Raw genomic sequence first — 23,774 nt, 5'->3', positions numbered from 1 at the left:
AGTGAGTGCCATAATCTCTGCAGATGCTACTAGAATGTAAAAAGCATTTGCTTCCCAGGTTGTCGGAAGGCACATATGCATTCCTTGAGGTCAGAGATGCAGTCAATTCAGAAGGTGAGAGCCGGAGGGGCAGGGCCAAGATTTAGTTATTTAGCTAGTTTTGAGACAAGGTCTTATGTAGGCCAGGCTGGCCTTGAAGTGCTATTCGTAGCTAAGGATAATTTTGAACGTTTAATCCTCCTGCCTCCACTTCTGTACTATTGGTAATCTAAGTAATGAATCACCATGCTTGTGTTATGAAGTACTGAAGATTAAGCACGGGGCTTTGGAGTTCTATGCATACTAGGTATGCATTCGGTTGACTGAGTCATAGCACCAACCCCTTATCTGGCTTTAAAGCAGAATGCAGGTGACCAGAGTGTTAGGAGATTCTGAAGTCTCTTTTCTGCCCTGTGTGACAAGGCTGGTTAAAGTTGGCCAAGTTCTGGACAACTTGGAGCATGCCCCTGACTCACTGTTCACATCTATAAAATGGCTAGAGTGAAGAACAAGGTCATGATCTATTGGATACATTGTCATGAGAATCCCATGGCAGGATGTTTAAGGAAAATCTGCCCAGCAGGCATCCACTGACAGGTTCTGGGTGGTGAGTAATTGCTGGCCGTGGGTGAGGGCAGGCCTCTGCTTCACACTGACGAATTTCTACTGACTGATCCAGTGAAGGGACAGGGGTTCTGGTTCTGTGATGAAAATGTCCAGGTCCTTCTGACTCTGAGGCACTGGGATGCAGCGACCTTTTGCAGAGGTGTCACTGTGGGGTATCACTAGGTGTCTTTCCCTAGTCCTGATCCCCACCCTCACCTGTGCATCCCAGGGGTAGTTTTCAGTGGTCTGACCAAACAGAGACTGTTGCTCTTCGTTTTCTGGAAGTAAAGATCAAGGCTCCTGGGAAGCCAAGGAGGCTGGTTGAGGGAATCCAGGGATGGCCACCCCTTCTCTGACTATCAATTTTGAGAGCTAGAACTACAAGCCCTGCTGGCCCTAGGCCCTTCCCTACCGTCCTGCCAGGAGCTAGGCTTGCAGGCTGTCAGTAAGCAGAGCTTTAGCTGGCGGGCCAGTGCTTGCTTCTGCCAGTTCTACCCTGTCAGGTCAGCCTGACCCCCACCAATGCTATAAACATGATAGATACAGATGGCAGCTGTGGGAGGGAGTTGGGGGGAGGATTCTGGGGCTTCAGGTGGCTTTGCCATCAGTCTGGTGAAGGGAAAGCTATGTAGAGCATCAGGAAGTAGGTGTGCTAGTGGTACCCATGGGTATATATATGTGTGTATAATTTCAAACCTGCTTCAGAGCTGGAGAAGCAGACCTGGGTCGAGTGAGAAGGGTCTGGAAAAAAACCCTGAGGAGGGTGTCTGTTTGAGACGGTTGGCCTGGAATAAGCATGTGGCATGGCTTAAGTGCTTTGCTGAGTGAGCACTGAGCCTGTTAGCATGCACGGGCCTGTGAGCTGTGTGTTGGAGGAAGCTGGAGTGTATTCAGAGAGAGAGCCCTGGCTCAGGATGCCAAGGATATGTGTCCTGTCTCTTTAGTTACTACTGTCTGACCTTTGGACAGTTGTACCTTCTAGAGGGGATCACACGAGGTTGCGACTGTCTTTGTGACCACAGGGACTTCAGAGTATGTGTGTGAGGGGGTGACTGAGACTATCTGACAGGGAGGGATGCTGGGTGCTCCCAACTGTAGAACAGGAACCTACATCTACTAAACTATGGAGGGAGGGGGTGTCAGTGGGGTTGGGGTTGGGGCCCAAGGAGAGCAGGGAGCAGCCACTGGCTGGGGAAGTAGCTGGGTTTTACTCTAAACAATCCCATCAGCCATCTGTGCTGGGCCTCTCTGGGTGGAATTTCTGACTTTCCCGGCTGGTGTGTGTGTGTGTGTGTGTGTGTGTGTGTGTGTGTGTGTGTGAGAGAGAGAGAGAGAGAGAGAGAGAGAGAGAGAGAGAGAGAGAGAGAGAGAGAGAGACCCTCTCTGCTGCAGCTGCTGCCTGTTCCTTTGAAGTTCAGCCACGGGCCAGTCACCCCTGTTCCTCAGCCTAGCCTGTCATTCCTGAGCTGCCTAAACACTGTTTCTGAGTATATAGACTGTCTCCTAGAGCCTGAAAACCCTTCCGTAGAGGGCAAGCTCCCTGGGAGCCAACCTCCTGTTTTAATGGCAGAAAGGCTGGGCCACCCAGGCTGGGATCATAATATTCAAGTTACTCTCACCTTACAAACTTCTCTGGGGTCCAGGTCTGGGCAGCGGGACTGTGGGTCCAGCTCCCTGAGGGCTGCAGGATCATCCATCCTGAGGCCTCTGTGCATCATATAGTTTCTGCAAGGCTGAACCGGGCCCAAGATCACAAGCTGTCCCTGACTCTGCCCCTGCTGTGTAGTTTTGGAGGATGCAGGGCTTATGGCAGCCCTATACCTAACCAGTCCACCAGGAGTCCCCCTTGGAAGGCCCACCTAAGAAGTGTAAGTCCCCTTGTTTTATAGACTTGCTGAGAGATGCGAGCCACCTAGACAGCCGCAGAAGCAGGATCTGCTACATCCACAACGATGCCTACTGCCTCTGCTCGTTGACCTCCTATTCTAGCTCAACACAGGCACCACCAACCACATCAGGCCTCCAAGCCCAGGTCCCCGTCTCCACAATGCTGTGGACAGGGACACCCCACTGTCCACTGGGCCTTCATTTTCCCCTCGTCTTCTACTAGGAGTAAGCAGGTCCCTAACCAAGGTTAGGGCAGAGGGGAAATGCATGATGGGAGTAGGGGGTTCCAGAAGAAAGTCTGCCCAAACATTCCCAGCTGGTAGGGCTGGGGGTGGGGAGTCTAAAGCTGCTATTTTGTTGTTGTTGTTGTTTGTTGTTTGTTTGTTTTTGTTTCGAGACACTGTTTTTTCTATGTCTGTCTGACAGACAGTTCCCTGGCAGTCCTGGAAATTCCTCTGTAGACCAGGCTGTCCTCAAACTCAGAGATCTGCCTGCCTCTGCCTCCCAAGTGCTGGGATTAAAGGTGTGCACCGCCATGCCTGGCTATGCATGCCTACCGTTCTTAAAGGCCAGCCTGCTCTGGGCTGGCTTTCTTCTGGAGACTTTTTCTATCCTCTCTGTCTTCTGTTGCTGTTGTTTTCTTTACAGAGACAGACCATATAAGGGAGGTAGTTAGAACAGCTCAACTGGTAGAGCGCTCGTCCTGCCATGCAGGAAGGTCAGTCATCCCCAGCCCTGCATAAAATGGGCATGGCAGGACATGCCTATGATCCCAGCATTTAGGAGGCAAAGGCAGAGTGATGAGACCCTTAAGATCATCCTCGGTTTATGTTGCAGACTGGAGAGAGCAAAACATGACTTTGGGGCCAGACTGTTGATTCGGATTCTGATTCTGTTGCTGTGTGATTCTATGTGAGTCAGTTAACCTTCCCAAGCTTCAGTTTCCTCATCTATAAAATGGGTAGAGTGGTGGTTTCATTATGGTGAGATGATACACAACAAGCGTTGAGCAAATGCCTGTCCATAGTGTGTACTCATAGGTACTTTTATCGTAATTATCAAAGAAGCAGCTCAAGGGGCCAGAATTGTGGCTCACTGACAGAGCACACGCTTATCAGGCCTGAGGTCCTGGGTTCAATTCCAGCCTCAAAATAAACAACTGATGCCCATTGTGGATAATATACATACTGAAAATGAACCAAGAAAATCACTGGTGCTGCTAGTCTTTCGATGTTCTTAGGGTTCTTTACATATTTTCAAATTAATAAATGAATATGGACGAACATTTTGAAAGTATACAAAACCTTAAGAGCCCTCCGACCCCCTAGGTACACATGTGTAGGCACTCACCACCCCAAACCCCTTCCGGGGCACACTACAGTGTCACAGCTAAACTCACAGGTGGTCTCACTGCACCATCCCAAACCCCTTCCGGGGCACACTACAGTGTCACAGCTAAACTCACAGGTGGTCTCACAGCACCACCCCAAACCCCTTCCGGGGCACACTACAGTGTCACAGCTAAACTCACAGGTGGTCTCACTGCTCCTCTAAGTCTCTAAGAGCAAAAAAAAGAGACATGTTGAGGGGCTGGAGAGATGATGGCTCAGCGGTTAAGAGCACCGTCTGCTCTTCCAGAGGTCCTGAGTTCAAGTCCCAGTAACCACAGAGTGGCTCACGACCATCTGCGATGGGATCTGACGTCCTTTTCTGGCCTGCAGATGTAGATGCAGGCGGAGCATCATGCCCTCATTTCCATGCTCTACTGGAGGACATTTCTAGTAGTTCTGATCATGCACTGTCCCATGACCACAAGGCTCAGCTTTCTGTCTGAGCCCAGTTCAGGCCCAGGTCTGAACTGAAGTATAGGAACACTCCATAGAAGTGGAATTCATGAATCAGCGAGTGGGAACGCAGAGCACAGCCGTGTATCAAGTGGAGACATGGGCCAGGACCTTTGTTCCTTAGGCTCTCTTATCTGCCGTCCTGAATCCAGCACCCCCACCTGCTCTTACACTGCTTGGTCTAGATTTTCCAGGCATGCTCACAAGCTAAGTTGTGGAGGAGCTCATCTGTAGACCTTGCAGCTCCCTCTATTCAAACTGTTGGGCCTAAGCCAACATGAGCTCACTCCTGGAGCCAGATCAGCTTCCTGGGCCTGCACCTGAGCTGCTGGTGGCCCCTTCTCCAGGTCTGGGTCTGGAGAGTTTCACTCAATCCCAGGCACGTACATGTTCCTGCCAGTCCCTGGGGTGGAGTGGGGAGCAGCCCCTCTCCACCCAATGAGTTTTCATCTCCTCAGCCCAAAGTTGAACTGTTGGCTGAGTTGGCAGTGTTTGTTGATAGAGAGAAAAACTGTTGTGGAAATATTCCTTAACCCGCCCAGGTTTTGGTACTAAACAGTCTGTTACTCAGGCAACTTAACTGCTTTGGTGGGATGGGGAATAGGAGCTTGGTAAGAAAACTGGTTTTTGCAAGCTTTCTGTTCTCCTGGATGCAACTTTACCTTCAGTGCTCTCTTCCCTTGCTCCCTGGACTTGAACACTACTTGATAACTGGGAGACCCCTCTCCTGCACTCCTCAGCTCCGCCAGGGTTAGTTTGCACCCTAGGAGTCAGTGCCTCTCCCAGTCTGGAGATCTTGCTGTGTGCCCATTCTGTGCCCTGTGCCAGGGAACAGAGTGGCTCTCCAGCCTGCCGGATGTTGTGTTGAATCTGGAATCAGACAGCTTGGGTTCAGATTTCAGCTTGGCCACTTAGCCATGTGACCTTGAGCGAGTGTTTCACTCTCAGTAGCTCACTTTTCTGTCTATACCCTCGGAGAGGGTGGGGGAGCATTTACTGCGCAGGGCTACAGAGAGCATGGAAAACATTGATACACGTGAGGTCCTTTGCCACGGTGCCTGGCGGGGAAAGAGGCTCAGGCGGTGGCCATCAGTCATTGCAGCAATGATGTCGGTATCATTTGTTGGAGACAGGGTCTCACTATGTTGTCCTGGCTGGTCTGTAACTCACTATGGTAGGTCAGGCTGGCCTTGAACTCACAGAGGTCTGCCTGATTCAACCTGAGTGTTGGGATTACAGGGTGTGAACTATGACACCTAGCCTTAAAAAAAAATCTGTTATTGCATTGAGTTTATTTTTACTGTATGTATGTGTGCTTAAGCTCACCAAAGCACACATATGAAGGTCAGAGGACAACCTGCAGAAATTAGTTCACTTCTACCATGTGGATCCTGGAGATGAGACTCAGGATGTTAGGGGTGGTGGCAGGTGCCTGAACCCACTGAGCCACCTCACTGACCATATTTATTTATTTATTTATTTATTTATTTATTTATTGAGACAGGATTTTATTATGTAGATCAGGGTGGCCTAGAACTCACAGAGATCCTTTTGCCTCTGCCCCTTTGTGTGAGGATTAAAGGCATGCACCACCCCTGTGTGCACTCGTGTGTGTGTGTGTGTGTGTGTGTGTGTGTGTGTGTGTTCTCTCTCTCTCTCTCTCTCTCTCTCTCTCTCTCTCTCTCCTGTTTTCTGTTTTGATCCTGGTTTCTCTCAGTGTAAGCCCATTTAGCATTCCTCCTGGGCTTCCAGGTATGAGCCACCCATGAGCTTAACACAGGAACTGGTTGTGTTATGAATGCCTGCAGAGTTTCATTGCAGTTGGAAGCAGGGTTGGACTCCCCGGGGCACCTTTTATGGCTTCTAAGTGTCAGGGCAGGGATGAAGGATGGTGTCCTAAGGGCTGGCTGAGGAGCTAGGGCCAGATCTGCCCATGGGGGAGGGATGTTAACTTCCTTTGGAGCCCTTTACCCTGGTACCTTGTCCTTATACACATGTGGATACAGACTTGGTCACTCGTGTTGAAGCAAGAGAGGGAAGAGTCAGGAAAATGTCTCCTCACAAAACAAAACAGATCCACTTAGATAGAAGGTGGGGATGTAGAGGACTTGTCCCGTGTGCTAGCCCTGGGCATGACCTTCTCCCTTCTCACCCTGCTAGCTGTCTAGCCTGGAAACCATGTTTCTTCCTAGCAAAGAATTTGGGAGTCTTTTTTTTTCTTTAAATCTATTTTTTATGGGTATATGTGTGTATGTGCACCTGTGTGAATACCATGTTTATGTGAGTACCCACAGAGAACAGATGATCCCTTGGAACTGGAGAAGGGAACTGGAGTTTCAAGTGGTTGTGAGCCAGCTAGTGGATGCTGGGAACTGAACTCTGGTCCTTTGCCAGAGCAGCAAACTCACTTAACTGCTGAACCATCTCTTCAGGACACACCCCGCCCCCTTTACTCACCTCTCCCCCGCCCCTTTCTTCTTACCCCCTCCAGCGCTTTAAAAAAAAAAATCCTCGTGTTTAACAGGTGAAAAAAGAGATGACTAACAGAGAGGTAAGGGGCCAATCCTGGTCACACAACCGGGCGTGGCAACAGTGTTTTTCCCTCGGGTTTCCCTCCCCACCCCCATGTCCAACCTGGCCTCTTGCTCCGGTTGCTGCGCCAGGGTTAGCGATTGGGCACAGGTGTAGCTGCCCTGCAGTTCTGAGGGCTCTGGGAATGAGGCAGGCTTTGTTGTCATCCCAGCAGCTGTGACCGTTGGGGCTGAGTATCCATTAAGCCGTTTCCGAGCCTTGGGCGGGAGCAGGAGGCTCGGCATTTAAAGGTCACCCGGCTTTTGAAGCTACAGCGACATTAATAGCTTGTGAAGAAAACAAGCCTGTGCAGGGGCCGGAGGACAAGGCGGCTCTGTCAGCGCTGCCCCTCCTCCCCAGGGTGCTTGGCCGCACACACGCCGGCGCGCACTCACACACACACTCACATACACCCGGTAGCTTCTGCCTCTTGCTCGCCCACCTCCCCTCTCCTCCCTTTCGAGACTCTTCAGTTCAGAAGCCTTACGCTGGGCAGACTGCCCTGCACCCACCCCCACGGTGTCCGAGGTGACAATTGGGTGAGGAGGCAGCTGCCGGAGCCCAGCAGCTTCTCCGTTCACACCGCCTCACCCACTTAAGGTTTCCCTGGGACTTAGCCACATGACCTCATTCTGACCCCTCTGGCCCTGGTATCCTGGAGTCTTGCTGAAGCAGTGAGCTTGGGCCCCCCTTCCCTTCCCGGGTGGGCAGGGTACAGATGTCACCCTTCAGGTCTGATGGCTCGCTTCGAGGCTCAGCCACAGCACTGGCTGCACGGGGGTCCCAGTCCGGGTAGGCACTGGAGGACAAAATGCTTGGGTGGATTAATTCCATCTGCTGAGGAGCAAGCATAGAGAGCGGTGTCTCGCCTGCCACCCCAATCCCCACCCCCACCCCTTTCTAAGATGCCTGTGCTATCCAGTGGCTCTTCTGTCCTCTAGTCAGTCCCGAGGGTTGGGGGGTGGGGCACAACAAGGTTCTGGGAGGGCAGCTGCGGTTAGCCCTTTCTTAGGAGCAGCTGTGGCCTGGGCCCTGGGACACCACCTAGTGGCCTGGCCTGTTGGTGTCACTGGGCTGTGCACGGCTCTTAGGCAAGAAATGAGTCCCAAAGACTATTGCAGGTGGACCAGATGTTCCAAACACTCCTCATTCACTGACAGGAAGAAGCCTGGGTTAGGTGGAGACAGAGCTGATCTAGGACAGTTCCTCCCTTCCGTTCCAGAGAGAGAGAGAGAGAGAGAGAGAGAGAGAGAGAGAGAGAGAGAGAGAGAGAGAGAGAGAGAGAGAGAGCGCTGGCTCACAGCTTCATACCTCCTCCTGGGGTCTCAAGTTCAAATCCCCACATTTCTAAGTTGATTCTGTTCCAGCTTGGGGAAAAATGCATTCAAGTCAGCTGTGGGAGAGGGACTGTCTCCTGATCCATGGAGCTGACATTGGTGTAGCCATCACAATTGTGTGCTAAGGAGAGAAGGCCCTGGAGACAGACAGAGAGAGTTTGTGGGACCCAAGCAGGTGCTGAAGCACCCTAGCCTCAGTCACTCTGTCTGGGAAATGGGATCATGGAGCCTTCTCCCTCTAGGCCTTGTAAGTTGCAGGGGAGTAAAAAAGCAGAGGAGAAAGGACTTTAGATGTCCATGGTTGGTTACTGTGTTCCTTCTCTGCTCGTCCACTTAGCTGACTGTACTGGGTGCTGTGGGAACACTGGGGACTCCACACTGGATGTGGCAAATTTGCCCTTAAAAACACTGATCTAGTGTAGAAGATGGTCACTAGCAAGTGCATTGTATATGGTGTTTGTGACAGAGAATGACAAAGGAGGGCAAAGGTCAAGGAACTGGAAGATCAGAGCAGGCCCCCTGATAATGCAGCAGGGACCAGAAGGAAGGGAGAAAAGAGCCGGAGGCACTGAAGAAGAGTGTAGGCTTGTTGGTAGAGTGACCCACTCCGAGTGCTCAGGGCGGCTCAACAAACGGCAGCTACCGGTATGTGTTTACATGAGTCTCTGCGGGTGTACCTGTGGGCATACACATGTGTTGGTATGTGTCTACATGTGTGTCTGCAGGTGTACCTGTGGGCATACACGTGTACTTTTTCTGTCTTGTGTCCCACTCTGGCTTTGAGATTGCTATGTAACGAGGATGACCTTGAAGCAATTGTTCCTCCCGCCTCCATTTCCTGATGGTTGGGATTACAGGTGTGCACCACCACACCTGGCTTCTGCAGTGTCGTGGATCGAACCCAGGGCCTCCTGAATGACATACAGGCACCCTACTGACTGAGCTATGTGCTTAGCTCCAAACAGACGTATTTGAGGGTAGGAACACAAAGGGCCTTGTAGGTCACCACGAAGTTCTGGGATGTGGTCTAAGGACTAACAGTCAGGGGCTTAGGAGGTAAGGAAAGACATGTGGCCATAACATGCACACACACAAAGAAGCAGGGAGGTGGCAGAGGGCAAGAAGCCACCAGGTCCTGAGGGACAGTGTAAAAGGCAAGAAAGATCAGGATTGCTGTGCGTTGACTGGGGGGTATAAGGGAGACATTCTTAAAGATGGCCTTGGGGCTTTGACCTCAGTGGGCAGAGATGGTGTCCATAGACAGGGGGCACAGGCAGGGTTGGACTAACCTACTCTGTCAGAGCTACTGGTGGACATCTGAGCGGAGACCATAGTTGGTTGCATAGTTGTGGTGTGAAGGGAATGTCTGGAGGGAACTCAAGAGCGGGAGCCAACACACAGCTGGCAGAAGATACTAAAGCCACAGGATTTCCTCAGGGGGTATAGCATGAGGTACCAAGGCCTTGGACCAGCCCACCACAGCCTGTCCCAGCAGGGATGTCCTCCATCCTAGGATCCCATAAAAGTTCCATCCCAGCATTTTTCCTATATATGCATTGCTTCTGCCAGAGAGGAAGATGAGGTTCGGAGTCCTGAAATCATTTTCCTAAGCTGCACAGCCTTCCTGGGGTCACATGTGGGCCCAGCCCTCTGATCCTCAGGCTATCTTATCCCTGGTGCAGACCTGGTCATCGGTTTCACGAACAGGCCTTCCTAAGGCAGGAGGCTGGCTGTTTTGACCTTGGACAAGGCCGGCTAAGCCGCACTGGGGCAGCCTGCCCACCTCCCTAGGCCAGGCTCCAAGTGACTCAGGCCTTGCAAGCTTCTCACACTCCAGTTGGAAGTTGGAAGCAGACTGTTCTGGGCCTGGCTCCCTGGGCCCTGGGGGAGGACAGGTATGAAGTTTCTGCTTCCAGGTCCTGAGGTTACCCACGCCCATTCGCTCAGGGAGAGGTCTAACGGGTCCAGCAGGTTTGATTCACTTCCTCCATCTCAAGCCCATCAGGGATTACCTTTCTGTCTTCTTGCCCACACTAGCAGTGGGTTCAAAGAGGCGTCCTGCTCTCTCCAAGGTCACATAGCCAGGTCTGGGGCAGTGCCAGCAGACCTCCCCCGTTCTGTCTGGGTCATGTTTCCTTTGATGGAATGTCCTAAACCCAGGCACACGTGGCTGCATTTCTCAGGCTCCTTGGCTCTCAGCCCTGCAAGCCTTACTTGGCATGTTAGCTCTCGGGAGGTAGGGATGCCGATTCCGGTTTTTCTACCTACCCACTAGCTGTGTGGTTTTTGGACAAGTTACTCTTCTGCACGATTCCTACCGTTCATTACTGAGAGAAGATGGGCAAGAGAATTATAATAAAGATGAGGAGAGCTTTGGTGGAGAGGACAGGGGAAAGTCCATAAGCCCAGGTCATCTGCATTCCTCCTTTCTTTCCTGCGTTTTAAACCGCTTTTTGTTGTTGTTGTTACAAAAGGCAACGTGACTTGATGATTCTCTCCCCTGCTGCTAGCATACCTCAGCCCTGGCCTCAGGCTGGCTTTAAGTAGCAAGGAACTGGAAGGGACAATGCAAACCCCTACCTGGTGCTCGGTAAAGCAGCCTGGATGTCTCTGAGGTGGGCCTGCTCATCAGATCCAATTTCCCTGGCTTCCTCTTTCTGAACTACTTTCTCCAAACCCCACAGAGATGCCTTGGTGGAAAGAGCTAAGCTTTTCCATTACTCACGCCATGTTCTTGAGCTCCTGTCTGCCTCTCCAACTGTACTGATGTGGGGGCGCAGTTGCAGGGGCAGGTTTGGGTGGTCACCTGAACTGGGGTGTCTCCTGCTGCAGAGGCCTCAGGACCTGGCTTGTGCTGGGAGAGAATCAATGTATCCTTCAGTAATCCGGAGGAATCCCTGGGTTGATAGCCAGGGACTGGGAAAGAGCCCCCAAAGCTTCCCTCTCTCCCTTCCACTAGGCAGTGCAGCCGCACACCTCTACCCCAGCCTCACGGGCAGTGCAGCCACACTCCCTCACAGGCTGAGGACCACTTTGTTTTCTTTGCATGGAAACAGTGTAAGCCCCTAAGAGCAGGGCCCTGCACAACTAGGGAGCAGAAATCCCCACAGAAGAGTAAGCAGTCAGTTCCAGAATGCCTTTCTGGGGTGTCTCAACATTCAGAGAGACCCAGTACCCAAGGGACCTGTGAGAGGGGGTTCATGGGATTTGCCCTTGGCAGAGCGACAAGCCTGGTCTCTCTAATCTTTCTGTCTGAATTACACTCAGGTCAGGGAGATGGTAGCTGTATTCTCCAGGGCCTTAACCAGAGCCTCTGACCCTATGTGTACTATCACCAGGGCTTGGCTTCTGGGGCCTGGTGGCTCAGAGGTTAGAGTGTAGGCCTCCAGAGTGGAGTACTCTTCACAGAACCACTGAATTGCCTCAGACCTCCTGCTGTGGGGTGGGCAGGGAAGGAGAAAAAGCTGTATGTATTTGGCAACCTTCTTGGACTCATTCTCACAACCAAATCCCTATACTGATCATCCGAGACCACCCTTATTTCTCCTTGTCACATGACTTTGGACTCCCTTGGCTGTGATTTGCTTCTCTGGGCAGGCAGGAAATAGAGGGAGAGGGATGGTAAATCCTGCTTCTCTCAGTTGACAAGCATGTAACATGATGGGCTGGCTCTCTGTTCTGATGAGGGGCGATGCCCGCACTGTTCCTTTAAGTAGATAAACATAATGGTACAGTAGAATTTACGGGTTAATGACGTAGCAAAATAAGCTCATGCATGTGTTAGCATGTACAAGGATCAGATAACATACCTACACATGATGTGGGCACATGATCTCGTTAAGTGAGTTCTCTCAGGGCAGGAAGGGACTTCAGTGTCCACTAGCTATTCAGGACCTGTGTGCCTGTAATTTTCCACTCTCAAATCCAACCCATTAGGTGGGCATGGTGGTATATGGCTATAATTTCAGCACTTGAATAGTGAGGCAGGAAGATCAGGAGTTCAAGATTATCCCTAGCTACATAGTGAGTTCAAGGACAGACTGGACTACATGAGACCTTGTCTTTAAAAAAAAAAAAAAAAAAACAGACAAAATGTCAGCAAGATGGCTCAGCAGGTAAAGGCACTTCACTTACCAATAAGACTGGTGATTTGGGTTTGATCTTTAGGGCCCACACGGTGGAAGGAGAGAAGTAACCCCTAGGAGTTGGTCCTCTGATCACATGTATGTCACTCCCTCCCACATACACAAAGTAAATGTAATTTTAAAAAATGTTTTAAAAGTCCCATCCACCTCTCTGGAAATAGGCAGGCACCCAGAATAGGATTGCTTAAGAATGTTATGTCTGCCAGGTGGTGGTGGTAGCTAGCACACGCCTTTAGTTCTAGCACTTGGGAAGTTCACTTGTGAGTTCAAAGCCAGCCTGGTCTACAGAGAGAGTTCCAGGACAGCCAGGGTTACATGGAGAAACCCTGTCTCAAAAACAAACAAACAAACACAAAAACAAACAACAAACCAAAAAAAAAAAAAAAAAAAAAAAATAATGTTCATGTCCTTTGGAGGAAAGGGAGGAAGTAAGGTGTTAGGACCTCAGTGTCGTAGGTACTTGAAGCCCTTCCTGAGAATGAGATCTGACCTGAAGGTGTGTATCATTAATAGCATTGATGGCTCTTCCCATCCTGGGTGGGGTGGCCTCCCCTCTACCACATCTTCCCAGCTTCCTCCTGATTCTGTCTTTTCTGTCATGGCAATCAGTGCGCAGCCACTCTGAGTGTGACAAGGATTTTCTCACAGGACAGTTTCTCCATCCATGGTTAATGCCATGGCTCCACCTAGAAAACAGAGACTAGGTTTGCATTTGGTTCATCAAGCTTAAGGATACCTTTAGAGGAGCTGCTTGTGGCAGTCCTGCGGTGAGAGGCAGACAAAGGAAGGGACAACAGGGGCTACAGAGTGAGACCCTGGCAGTGTTCTACAAGTTGCTTATCTCAATCTTGGGAGGAGATGGAGAAAGTCAGAGCCAGATTTTGTTTGGTTGGTTTTTAATTTTTATTGCTTTGCATTGCAGTGTGTGTGATGTGTGCACAAGTCAGGGTACAATTTGTAGAAGCCAGTTGTGTCCCTCCACCGTGTGGATCCCAAGGGATTAAACTCTGGTCATCAGGCTTTCTGGCAAGCACCTTGACCTACTGAGGTATCTCACTGGCTCCAGGTTTTGGATTTTTGAGACAAGTTCTTTAGTCTAAGCTGAGCCAAAACTTCAAGGACAACCTCGAACTCCAAATCCTCCAGTGTCTGCCTCCCAAGATCTGAGAGTGCTGGGCTTACACCCATGCCTCTCCTGAGTTTTATTCTGTGGTTTTATTCTGTGGTGGGAATCAAATTAAGAGCTTCATGCATGTGAGGCACACACTTCACCCACTGAACTGCACCCCCAGCCCCCCAACCCCCAGCCCCGGACAGAGTGCCTTCAGACATTCTTGTCTCCTTTGTCTACACTACCAGTCACATCACCTTGGTTACCATTTGCACGCCTGGCTCTGAGAGGGCTGGGTGGTGTTCTGTTGTAGATTTCGGTCCCTGATCACACTTGACTGACAATCCTGTCTGTGTACACCCTTCTGCTAGCCTTGGGGACCGGCTAGGTTAACTGTGGCAGGGAACTGGGTTTGAGATGGAGCATGAACAAGACATAAGATGTTCAGGATTCCTCAGGACAGGTGTGGAAAACTCGGTATGGTGGTGTATGTCTGTCATCCCAGCCCTTAGAAGTCTGATTCAGAACTGTAGAAGGCTGAGGCTCGGGGATTAAGAGTTCAAGACAAGCCATGCAATGGTGGTGCACTGTTGATCCCAACACTCAGGAGGCAGAGGCAAGGGAATCTCTGTAAGTTGGAGGCTAGCCTGCTCTACAGAGGGAGTTCAAGGACAGCCTCAGCTACACTTTGAGTTTGAAGTCAATGTGAGCTAGATGAGATTCTATCTCAAAACAACAACAAAAATGAAAACAAAATAAAGGAATAAATAGGAAAAATATATGTGTATATATGTATATATGCATATATATGTATGTATATGTACATATTAACATGCTTATCATGCACAAAGTTCCAAGTTCTATCCCCAGCACCCAAACTAGGGAGAACAGAGAGAAGCAGATTTCCCTAGGCTAGATTGGGGTTACCCTCATTTCCTAACAGCCTACCACCAAAGAGTTTAGGTTTGTTTGCTTCAGCTTCTGACTCTGTCCCTCATTTCAGGTGACACGATCGATCAGTCCTCAGTCTGTTGCAACCCCTTGTGTCAGGATGACTCGAGGATGTGGATGATCTGCAATCCATCTAAAGCCTGGCCCAGGTCCGCATGCTGCCACCACCCTGGTCCCTGTCGCCTAGCCCGGGCCATGCATTCCCGCCAGGAGGAAGTACAGGAGTGAGTCTTCTGAGCCTGCGGAGCAAGCAAGTGACCGACGACGGAGGGACCCCGGGCCAGCGGCTTCTCGGTTTGTTGGAAACATTCTTCCGCAGCGGCTCCGCAAGATGACCAGCCTGTTTCGCAGGAGCAGCAGCGGCAGTGGCGGTGGCGGGGCCACAGGGGCTCGCGGTGCCGGGACAGGGGCTGGAGATGGCAGCACTGCCCCTCAGGAGCTCAACAACAGCCGGCCGGCCCGCCAGGTGCGCCGCCTCGAGTTCAACCAGGCCATGGACGACTTCAAAACTATGTTTCCTAACATGGATTACGACATCATTGAGTGCGTGCTGCGTGCCAACAGCGGTGCAGTGGACGCCACCATAGACCAGCTGTTACAGATGAACCTGGAGGCAGGCGGTGGCAGCGCCTACGAGGACAGCTCGGACTCGGAGGACAGCATCCCACCAGAGGTAGAGGTGGGGCTGGGACAATTCACCTCCGATAGAGGTCCAGTCTCTTTTAGCGGCTCTGGGTTGCTCCTAGCCACAGCCACAGAAGGCGAGGGTGTGGTGGGGTGAATATCTGGCTTCTAACCAACAAGCATGACCCCTTAGGAAATTCAGACAGTGACCAATATTATGGGTAGCAATCATGTACTCACTCAACAAACACCCAGGGAACAAGCACCTACTCGGTGATATATTAAGGCTAGTACAAAACCTTATGTTTATGGCTTAAAACTTTATGGCTAAAGTCATAAGAATTAAGGCTTGTTTAAAATGTAGATACATAAGCCCCACTCCAACGTTCTGACCCCTTAGTTCCAAGCCTAGCATTTCCAGTGTGTATTTTTCAAGAAAGACCTTTTGGTTTTCAAGACAGGGTTTTTCACTGTGTAGACCTGGCTGTCCTGGAACTTGCTCTGTAGACCAGGCTGGCCTTGAACTCACAGAGAGCTGCCTGCCTCTGCCTCCTGAGCGCTAGGGTTAAAGTTGTGTGCCACTGTTGTGGGTTGCCCTGGTGTTGTTTATATTCTGATGTTAATCCTGTTTCCTCAAGAGAGGCTGCCCGATGAAGAATGGATCAAGTATACAGGTGATTTCATGTGACCCTTCTCCTCCATTCTAACTGGTCAAATAAAGGCTAGAGCCTGTGATTGGACAATGGAAGGGGAAGGTGGGGCTGGAGGTCTTAGAGAGTGGAGGAAGGGTAGGGAGCGATGGAGGAAGAGGAGGAGGAAGGAAGATGGATCAGAGCCACATGACCTGGAAAAGCCACAAGTAACAAGGAATCTCATAGCTGGAGGATAGGTTAGTGTAGTGGATCTGCTCAGTCTAGGCAGCTGTGTTTTTTTACATGGGCCTATTGAAGTCCTGAGGGTTAAACGCAGGGGTTCATTCCCTCTCTCTCAGAGCCACACCCCCAGTCCTCTTTTTATGTAGGATTTCCCTGGGGGTGGAGAGCAGATGTAACATAGAGACTTATGTTTACTCTGTAGCTCAAGCAGACCTTGAACTTTTCCATCCTCCTGCCTCAGCCCCTCAGGTAGCTGGAATGACAAGCGTGCTCCACCAGGCCCAGCTGAATTCTGCTCTCTCCAGAGTCCAGCCTGTGCTGGACATCTCTGCTGCTTCAGGAATACATCTTTTCTGTTTCTCAAACTTGACAAGAGCAGTCAGTCACCCTTGTTTGTGTGGGAACTCTGGACCAGATTTGACTGCAGAGCCTGGCCTCCTTGGTCCTCCTACCTCCCCCTCCCTCCCTTAGTGAGTGCTTCTAGGATTCTCTCTCCGTGAAGAAGCTGTGTGGGCAATGGTGACTTGAGCCAGCGTGGTGTTTTCTCTCCAAGCACATAGCGGTATAAGGGGGATGTTCGCAATGAGTAGATCTTACTAGTGTTTGTGTGTGTGTGTGTGTGTGTGTGTGTGTGTGTGTGTGTGTGTGTGTGTAAACCAGAGATCAGTTTAGGGTGTTGTTCCTCAGGAGCCAGCTACCTTGGTTTTGGGGGCAGAGTCTCTTGCTAATCAGGTAATAGTTAGGTTGCTGCTGGGGGATTACTACTGCCTCCACATCCTCTGGACTGGCATTACTAGTGGGGGCCACCAGCTTTTTATACGGGTGCCATGTATTGAACCCAAGACCTTGTGTGGCAAGTACCGACTGAGCCATCTCCTCAGCCCTGTTGACAACGTTTTTGCACAACTTTCTGTCACCTTTACCTCTGTAAAACACCCCTTTGACCTGCCTGGATTAGTCCATGGAGAGAACACTGGGAAATCCAGACGCTCCTCATAAGGAGGTGTGAGTTTGTGTGCATGTGTGCGCGTGTAGGTGCATTCTTTCAGTGTGAGCTGGGTCGTTCCCTGCACGCTTTGACTCTCTATGGTCCTGTTGATCCTGACAGTCTGGCAGGCGGGCGTTTCCTGCCTCACCCACAGCACCTGTGGCATCCCGGACCTCTGCTTTCTCAGCCCCGGGCAGCCATCCCTGTGTCTCACTTCTGTTCCTAGGCAGTCTGCTGTCCACGTTGAGCTCCTTCTGGGCCATCCTTGGCTCTCTCCCAACCCCCACCTCTGGAGGCCTGCCTGGGCTCAGCAGACAGCTCCTGAGCCAGTGCAAAGCGCTGCAGAAAATTTATGAGGAACAGTAAGAATGACAATAACTGCTGACTGGAAAAGGCCCTGTCTCTAGAGGCTGATGGATGGTGGGCTAGCTCAAGGGGTATCCTTGTCACAGAAAAACTGGCTCCTGTCAGATAAATGGCCCAGAGCTCGCCTCCCTCCCAGCCTCCGAACACCTGGCTGGCACCGGTCAGTCAGCCAGTGAGTTAGGCTAGGGGACCACAGAACCTCTAGAGCCAGAAAAACTCCTTGTGGCTAGAAATATGGGGGATAGACAGAAAGATGCTGGGGTTCCCTCTCTGGGACTACAGATTTTCCTTTCTGCAGCTGGCCTGCCCACCACCAGCCTCCCCCCCCACTATCAAGCATTCTTCTCTAGAGGCTGAGAGGAAACTGCACTGTAACAAGCACAGGGTCCGCCTGCCTCTGTTGGCTCCTTGAGTCTGGGGGCACACCACAGATCAGAAGAAAGCCACAGAACTCTCCTCTACCTCTCACCAGACCAGGCCTGGACCCTGTCCCCCAGACCCAAAGGCTGTCAGAAGTGGGATTGTGTGGGCTGGAGGAGCAGCAGCCAGTCTTCTGGGTACCGCAGGATCTTGCGGAGCATCTCTTGTGCTAGGCAACAGGGTGTCACCAGGAGCCCATTCCTCACACCATCCCCCCACCTTGCATCCTTTTCCTTCCTGGTGGAATGTGGGGTGAGCAGTGCTGCGGCCTGGCCAACCAGGCGGCCTCATTCTTCTGCAGAAGCATCTGTTTAAATACTTTCCGGCTCACAGGAAAGAGCACACATTCCAGGGCGGGAGCCTCCTTGGGTCAGGCCATCAGGCAGAGCACTGCAGTGTGTGTGCCTGCTCACTGCCAGGGAGTCCCTGCTAGACTCCCCTGTTCTGAGCTGGGGGTCAGATATATCAATGGAACCTGGCCTGGCAAAAGTGGAGACACAGCTTTAGGGGTGTCTTCTACAAACCCAGAGTTCAAGTGGGGCTGGGGACTTAGGGCCTGAGGCAGCCAGGGCCTCTGAGCCCTTCCCAGGTTCTTTGGTCTCTGAGAAAGTGGCAACAGAGCTGGGAGAGGGATGGTTGAGGTGTGAGGGAATCTGCCCATATGCCTCTGGGGGGCAGATTCATATCCACTGGATCACAGGAATTTGGCTTCACCCTATCTATCCTTGACCTTTCCCTGCCTGCTTTCTCAGTGAAGAGAAAAGGGTCCAGAAGGACAGTAGGCAACTGGGCTGTCCACCCTGAGCATCTTACTTAGGTGTGCAGGCTGCCTGAGGGAGGGGTGTGCATGACTGTGAAGCCCAGGGTTTGTGTTGAAGATTCCAGTCTAATGCCAGTGAGTGTTTTTGCCGAGTTACTTAACCGGACCTCAGCCTCACAGGGCCTGTAATCTGATTCTCAGCAGACAGAGTAGGAGAATCAGAAGTGATATGTCCTGCGACCCTTTGAGCTGTGACATCTTAGTCAGAATAGTCAGAATAGCTCTGACTTCCTACACCAGCTCTTCAGCAAGCTTGGGCCTGTCCTCTCACAGGAGGCAGGGAGGGGCATTCCCTCAGGAAGGCAGAAAGGGTCATTAGAGGGTCGCCTGTGATTTTAGCCCCTCCCTCTCTCCTATAGCCACCTCCCAGTAGAATGCAGTTTTGCTCCAGCTGCAGATGGATTGGAGAGATTGGGTATTCAAGAGGTTAGCTAACTCAGGGGCTCAATGGAGCTTCAGGAGGTTGTTACCCATGCTGGGCTGGGCCTTTTGGTGATACAACTGTTGTGTGTGTGTGTGTGTGGGGGGACACTCCCAGATTTGGGTGAGACAACTTCTTTGGCTGGCCATTGGTGTCCTCTCTTCTTCACATCTTCCCAAGAGAAGTAATAGGTTCAAGGCCAGCCAGGGCAACTTAGTGAGACCCTATTTCAGAATAAAAGTCCAGTGAGGTTTCATAGCATGTACATACCATGTGATAGGCACCCAGATCCATAAACCTCTTCCATGGGCCCCAGAGTCCCCAGCACCTCCTCCCATCCCGCCAACCCTCACTGTCTCTCTCTTTCAGCCTGTGTTTGTTTTGCTGCTCTTGAGGGTTGCTTGGATAGATGCTGCTGCCACGAACAATCCTTTGGGGCAGTGCATTTCCTGTTTGCTAAGTATGATTGAGGGGTCATGGTGGCCACGTGTTAGTGTTAATACGTAAAGCTGGCATCGCCAAGGTGCAGCTCCCAGCAGCAATGGCACAAAACTTCTTAAGATACATCCCCGCGTGTACCTGGTTTCATCCAAAAGCTACCGAGGCTGAAGGATGGGTTATTAATATCCTGACCAATAACTGTTACCACGTCTCTCTTTGTTGTCTCTGACTTAGATCTTGGAAAGGACTCTAGAGCCTGATAGCTCTGAGGAAGAGCCCCCGCCTGTGTATTCACCGCCAGCGTACCACATGCACATGTTCGACAGGCCTTACCTGATGGCTCCTCCAACTCCACCTCCCCGGTGAGAGTCCATTTTTGTCTCAGAGCGCAGTGGGTAGAGATGGAGATAGGAGTTGGGGTTGTATAAATTGGCGGCCCCCACCAGACATTATTCTACTAACTGCTAACTTGTACTGTGGCAAGGAACATGTTCACAGGACACCTGGGAGAACTTTCAAAACTTCAACACTGTGGGACTGGGGAAATGGCTCTCAGTAGGCAGAGTGCTTGCTGCACAAGCGTGGTGGCCTGGGCTTGAATTCCTAGCCCTCTACATGTAAAAGCTGGGCACAGCAGCTTACATCTCTAACACCATTAGCTGGCGTGGCAGAGACAGGCAGATCCCTGGAGCTCAGCGGCCAGCTGAGTTAGCCAGTCAGTAAGTGCCTGCTTCAGTGCAAAATGATCCTAAAAATAAGGTGTAAACTAGAGAGATGGCTGTCCCTAAAGTGCCTGCATAGCAAACACAAACACTCGAGTTTGGAACCTATGTAAAAAGTTGGCTATAGCAGCATATGCCTATGGAGTACAGTTAATTAAATACGGTATAGCCTCTGGGTTCTTGGAATGTGTAATCAAGGGAGAGGCAGGGTAGGAAGATGAGCTCATGAAATATTGTACTGACCCTTCCCTTCCCCAGCCTATGGACACATTAATAATTAATCATTGTGCTGTCTCCTGCTGAGGCAAGATGAACCTTAGAATCCCTCCCAACCCAGCACCCCCAGGTAGCCATCAGTCACCAGTGGGATAACTGTTCGTCACCCCTGAGCTAGTAGTGATGTTGAGAGGCTTTTATAAGCAATGTGAAGATGTGCCTTTTTCTGGGCTAGTTTGATGACTGGAGACAGGAGAGTGGACAGCAAGGACCCTGGAGACTTGTCTCAGCTTTGAGACTCTTGATATTTGGAAGCTTAAGATGAAGCTAGTGCCAGTGGGGTCTGTTGTATGTGAAGTACTTGCTTTCTGGGCTCTCTGTTTGGCAGATGCTAGAGCCTAGGTGTGGTTGCTTTGTCCTGGAGCTGCTGTTTCTTAGAATGACAGACTGGGTGAGAGGAGATGATTCAAGGAAGACATGCTATAGTGATCCCCCAATTCTAGACATCTTAAGAGCCCCAGAACAGTAATAGCAGAAAGCCTGGAGCCAGTAAGAACAGCTGCCATTTGGCAAATACATACCCTTCAAATGCCAGCAAGGGCCGTGGTCCTTTACTCAATGACTTAAGTACTTAAGTGGTAAGCAGTGCAGTCGCCCATTTCATAGCTGACAAAGCTGAGCCTCAGAGGGTTACTGCTGTCCCCGTGGCCACGACTGGGGTGTAAACACGGGTCATCTGATTTTAAGGCTATCAGTTTTTATTGCTATGTCCTCTCCTCCCTGCTGAGAAGTCAGACTGTAGCTCAGGGAGCCGAGAGTCTGGAAAGCTAGCTGGGTGGGGTAGAGGTCCTCCATTGAGTTCACAAGTGGTACAGGAGATGCAGACTGGGGGTGGGGGGTTAGAGGCCTCGGTGAGCCGGCCAGAGAGGTCACACCTGGGGCAGCTTACTGAGATCAGAGCTAAATGATTTTCCTTTGACTCCCCCACCTCACCCCCAGACAGGGTTTCTTCATGCAGCCTTGCCTGTCTTAGAACTAGCTATGTAGACCAGGCTGGTCTAGAGCTTACAAAGATCCACCTGCCTCTACCTCCTGATTGCTGGGATTAAAGGATATGTGCCACCAGCGCCTGACTTGACTTCTGTGTCGTTGCTGTCTTAATCCTCTATTTCATTTCTGTTGCTGTGACAAAACCCCCGAAGGCAAGGACTGGAGAAAGACTCAGTTGGCTCACGGTCAGAGGGATTTTAGTTCATTATGGCAGGAAAGGTGTGGCAGAGCAGAGGGCAGGGCCATGGGCCTTTCACATCACTGCATCAGGAAGCTGAAAGAGCTGGTCTAGAGCCAGAGGCAGGTACAACCTTCCAGGCCTGCCCCGAGGGACGCAGATCCTACCTGCAGAGAGCCCATAGCTTTCCAAAGCAGTGCTGCTAGCTAAGACCAGGAGCTCAGCCATACAAGCCTGTGGGAGACACTGCAGACCAAACTGTAAGATTTATTCCAGTACTTAAATATTTTCAATTACACGTGTGTGTGTGTGTGTGTGTGTGTGTGTGTGTGTGTGTGTGTGTGTGTTGCTTGTCCTCTTGCCCCCTCTCCAGTAGATCAGAATTTAGGGGAATCACAAACACGGGAGGCCCAGAAGCTGCGGCCCAAGCGATGGCCTGACATCCCCACCTCCTTACTTTAGTGAAACTGAGGACAGGAATGTGTTCCAGACACAGGAAATGGTGTATGCACACGAGAATCAGGGCGAAGGGACCATCTCGAAGAGCTCCTGCACGTATAGTTCACCAGAGTGAGTGGAGAGGAACATGGGTCCGTCATGGGGCCTCTGTGGAGCTCTCAAGGAGCACACACCTTACCCTGCAACTACGGGGGACTCTGTGGGACTGTACCATGGCAGGGCGCTGGTGGACTGGTATTCTGAAAATCTTTGGCTGCTGAAGGTTAGATTTGAGAGGGGCTAGTGGTCTGGTCCCTTTCTGTCACCATGCCCCTGGGATGAGCCTGGTAACAGGACAGAGTTTCAGAGTTCAGATACTGTCCTGCTAGGTCCAAAGAGGCAGGGCCATCCCAGAGAAACAAACCTGGAATGCCTAAGCTTTGGCTGAATGATACAGCTATGTGACCTGTGACAGGGTCTGGCCCATGTGAACTGCATGTCTGGACTCCACCAAAACCCCCTCTGGAAAAGCACATGTCTGAAATCCATCCCAGCCAGGTGGTCCAACATCCTGTGGGTAAGCGTGAGGTCATCACCTACACCTACATCATCTTGAAATTATAATCTGGGGGCTCTGGGGACTCAGTACCTGAAGATCCTCCTGGGCTCCATCTCCTTCTCCCTCCCCTGCTACTGAGTTCTTCCCTTCCTCTGCCCCTCCACAGGCCGCCTGCTGTTTTTGTGTGGAAATTGTTTTACCTCAGCAGCTCATTTCTCCCATTCCTTTCCAACCACAATGGAGTTGCTGGGCTGCCTGCACTGGGCTGGCCTCCTGCAGCTAAGTATGACTTCACCCCAGGGTTTGGAGGACTGTTCTGTCTTTCCAGAGCCCGTGCCCAGCAGCCTGAGGAAACTCTGGAAGAAAAGGAATTCTCCCCATGGTCAGCCTTCACCCTGTGGGCATCCCAGAAATACAATAGCTAGAAGGGTCTTGGTCAGAGTTTGGACTCTCGCTGTGCAGTCATCCTGGGTGGCTTCCAAATATAACTGAGTTGGGGTGTTTACTTTGCCCCAAACGAAGCCTAGACAAGCCTTCTTCCATTATGGCTGGAAGTGGTGTCTGTGGGACTGACAGATGAGCCTTGGGAGGGAACCAGAAGTTGGGACAGAGACAGAAGTGACAGAGCATTGTGGAGGAAGCCTAGCCCTGGGTTCCCCTGCAGGCGCCTCTCTGGATATCCCTGTGTGTCTCTGGCTGCGAGCAGAGTTCCCCCTAGCACTTAGCAGCTGGTTATCCGTCTGCTGCTGCCCCCGCCCTCCCTTCAAGCCTCCCCTCATACCCACCGGGCCACCAGCCCAAAATAGAAAAGGAAAGGAAGTTATTTCCACAAGTTAGCAGCAGACGGAAAAGCTCCCCTCCAGTGAGGGGGTGGAGGGATTCCTGAAGCTGGAGGCCAAATCAAAGCCAGGCTGAGCCCAGCATGGCCCCCACCATCCCCAGCCGCCTGCCTTCTCCATGTGTCATTTCCCCGATTCAGCGGGACACGTGTCCTGCGGTTGCCACGCAGCAGGCTGCTGAGGAGCCCTGGAGCTCCTGGCCCAGCTCCAGGCTTCTTTCAGGCCTGGGCTTAGGATAGAGCCTGGGGTCAGGACAGCCAGGCCCTTCTTCCTCTCCTGTCCTGGCTGCCTGGCACAGGCACACCTTGTCTGGGAAGAGAGGCCCC

At 51.4% G+C, this 23,774-nt stretch overlaps 1 protein-coding gene across 3 annotated transcripts in view; it reads left to right on the top strand.

Moving 5' to 3' along the window:
• Positions 1–23,774, top strand: part of Cuedc1 (CUE domain containing 1) — a 91,233-nt gene that overhangs the window by 56,324 nt on the left and 11,135 nt on the right. For all 3 annotated transcript variants that reach the window (XM_034505712.2, XM_034505711.2, XM_076936051.1), the window contains exons 2-3: positions 14,544–15,164; positions 19,681–19,808. In XM_034505712.2, coding sequence (XP_034361603.1) covers positions 14,823–15,164; positions 19,681–19,808 — 470 coding nt within the window. In that variant the 5' untranslated portion in view covers positions 14,544–14,822. The remainder of the gene's footprint in view (positions 1–14,543; positions 15,165–19,680; positions 19,809–23,774) is intronic.

This window comes from Arvicanthis niloticus, chromosome 6, assembly GCF_011762505.2.
Source record: "Arvicanthis niloticus isolate mArvNil1 chromosome 6, mArvNil1.pat.X, whole genome shotgun sequence".
In the NCBI taxonomy this organism is placed as follows: domain Eukaryota; kingdom Metazoa; phylum Chordata; class Mammalia; order Rodentia; family Muridae; genus Arvicanthis; species Arvicanthis niloticus.
The sequence above is the reverse complement of the archived record's forward strand: the minus strand, read 5'-3'. Positions and strand labels throughout refer to the sequence as shown.